We start from the raw sequence: 1,215 nt of genomic DNA, 5'->3' as shown, positions 1-1,215 counted from the left end.
AAAAATAATGTTTCTTTCATATTCTAAAAGAATAATGTTACCACAAACAATCATTCGAACATCAGTTTAATAACTAAAAACTATAAATCTCAATTATCTTACCGGAAGCTATGTAAGGAAAATAAAAACCACCATAAAAAAACAATAACACTCAAAACCTTCACGGTCCAAAATCACAGCCACTGCGTCAAGGACGCGATTAAAAAAAGAACGAAACGTCAAATTTTTCCCGCGCGCGTTCGGATACCTACTCCGACTAACCGTCGTTAACAACTGGATTATTTCATTATGCCCGGTATCACCCATTATCTGCCCATATCTTATCGTATGTGGACATGGGCGGTACAAACCGTTATTATCTGATACCAGCAATAATCCACTTCAGTTGGAGCAGACGGTTCAATAAACGCTGGTTCGAGACGCCCCACCCGCCATTGTCTGTCTCGCTTCAACATTGTCTATTCTTTTCGCGCTCGCAGTGATGAAATTTACGCATGAGACGACCAAATTTACTGCTTAACCGCGGCTTGATTTCATATTATTTGTATCTACAATAGAGCTTTGTTCTTTGATTTCGGGAACATTAACATTTTTTTGCACAGATAAAATAGAACGCAAAAAATATCTACAGATTATATTACATCGTTAAAATAAATTGTCTCGGCCTTATTTGGCGGGGATTTTTGCAATTCATCTTGTTTTTTTTTTTGAGACGAAATTCGTGATGTCATAGACATGAGATGTTGTTTTATCGATTGATATGTTTATGATAAAGGTTATCCTCATTTAAGATTATTTAAACAGTAGTTTTCATATATGATTGTTAGTAGGTTTTCGTGGGCTTTTATTATTTTTAATTGTTTGTGGTTCGCCTGATGGTAAGGGAACACCAAGGCCCATAAACATTGCGTGTTTTGCGGACAACGCATTTGCGAGCTTTTGCAAATGTATTGTCCGCTTTTAATTGATAATGGAAAGGTATGATGGGAGTAAAGGACTTGGGGAGGTGAGGAATTGGACACAGGCCTCCAGCTCCCTCACTCATCGAAGGAAATAAAGTAGTATAAATAGTATTCCCATGCTATTTCACCCTGATCTTCTATGGTGCATTGTAGAGGTACCTACCCCGGTGCGAGCTGGGCCAATTCGTGCTGAAGCGTGCTCGACTGCCACATTTATATAGATCGTATAGAAAACTGTCCGTTAAATGTAACA

At 38.2% G+C, this 1,215-nt stretch overlaps 1 protein-coding gene across 1 annotated transcript in view; it reads right to left on the bottom strand.

Annotated features, from left to right (window-relative positions):
• LOC119836357 (homeobox protein Hox-B4) overlaps nt 1-455 on the bottom strand; it is a 25,325-nt gene extending 24,870 nt beyond the window's left edge. Inside the window, exon 1 of the mRNA XM_038361661.1 lies at nt 351-455. Within this exon, the coding sequence (XP_038217589.1) occupies nt 351-455 (105 nt within the window). The remainder of the gene's footprint in view (nt 1-350) is intronic.
• Nucleotides 456-1,215: the final 760 nt, after the last annotated feature.

The sequence above is a fragment of the Zerene cesonia genome, chromosome 24 (assembly GCF_012273895.1).
Source record: "Zerene cesonia ecotype Mississippi chromosome 24, Zerene_cesonia_1.1, whole genome shotgun sequence".
NCBI classification, from domain to species: Eukaryota; Metazoa; Arthropoda; class Insecta; order Lepidoptera; family Pieridae; genus Zerene; species Zerene cesonia.
This window is presented reverse-complemented; position numbering and strand designations above follow the sequence as displayed.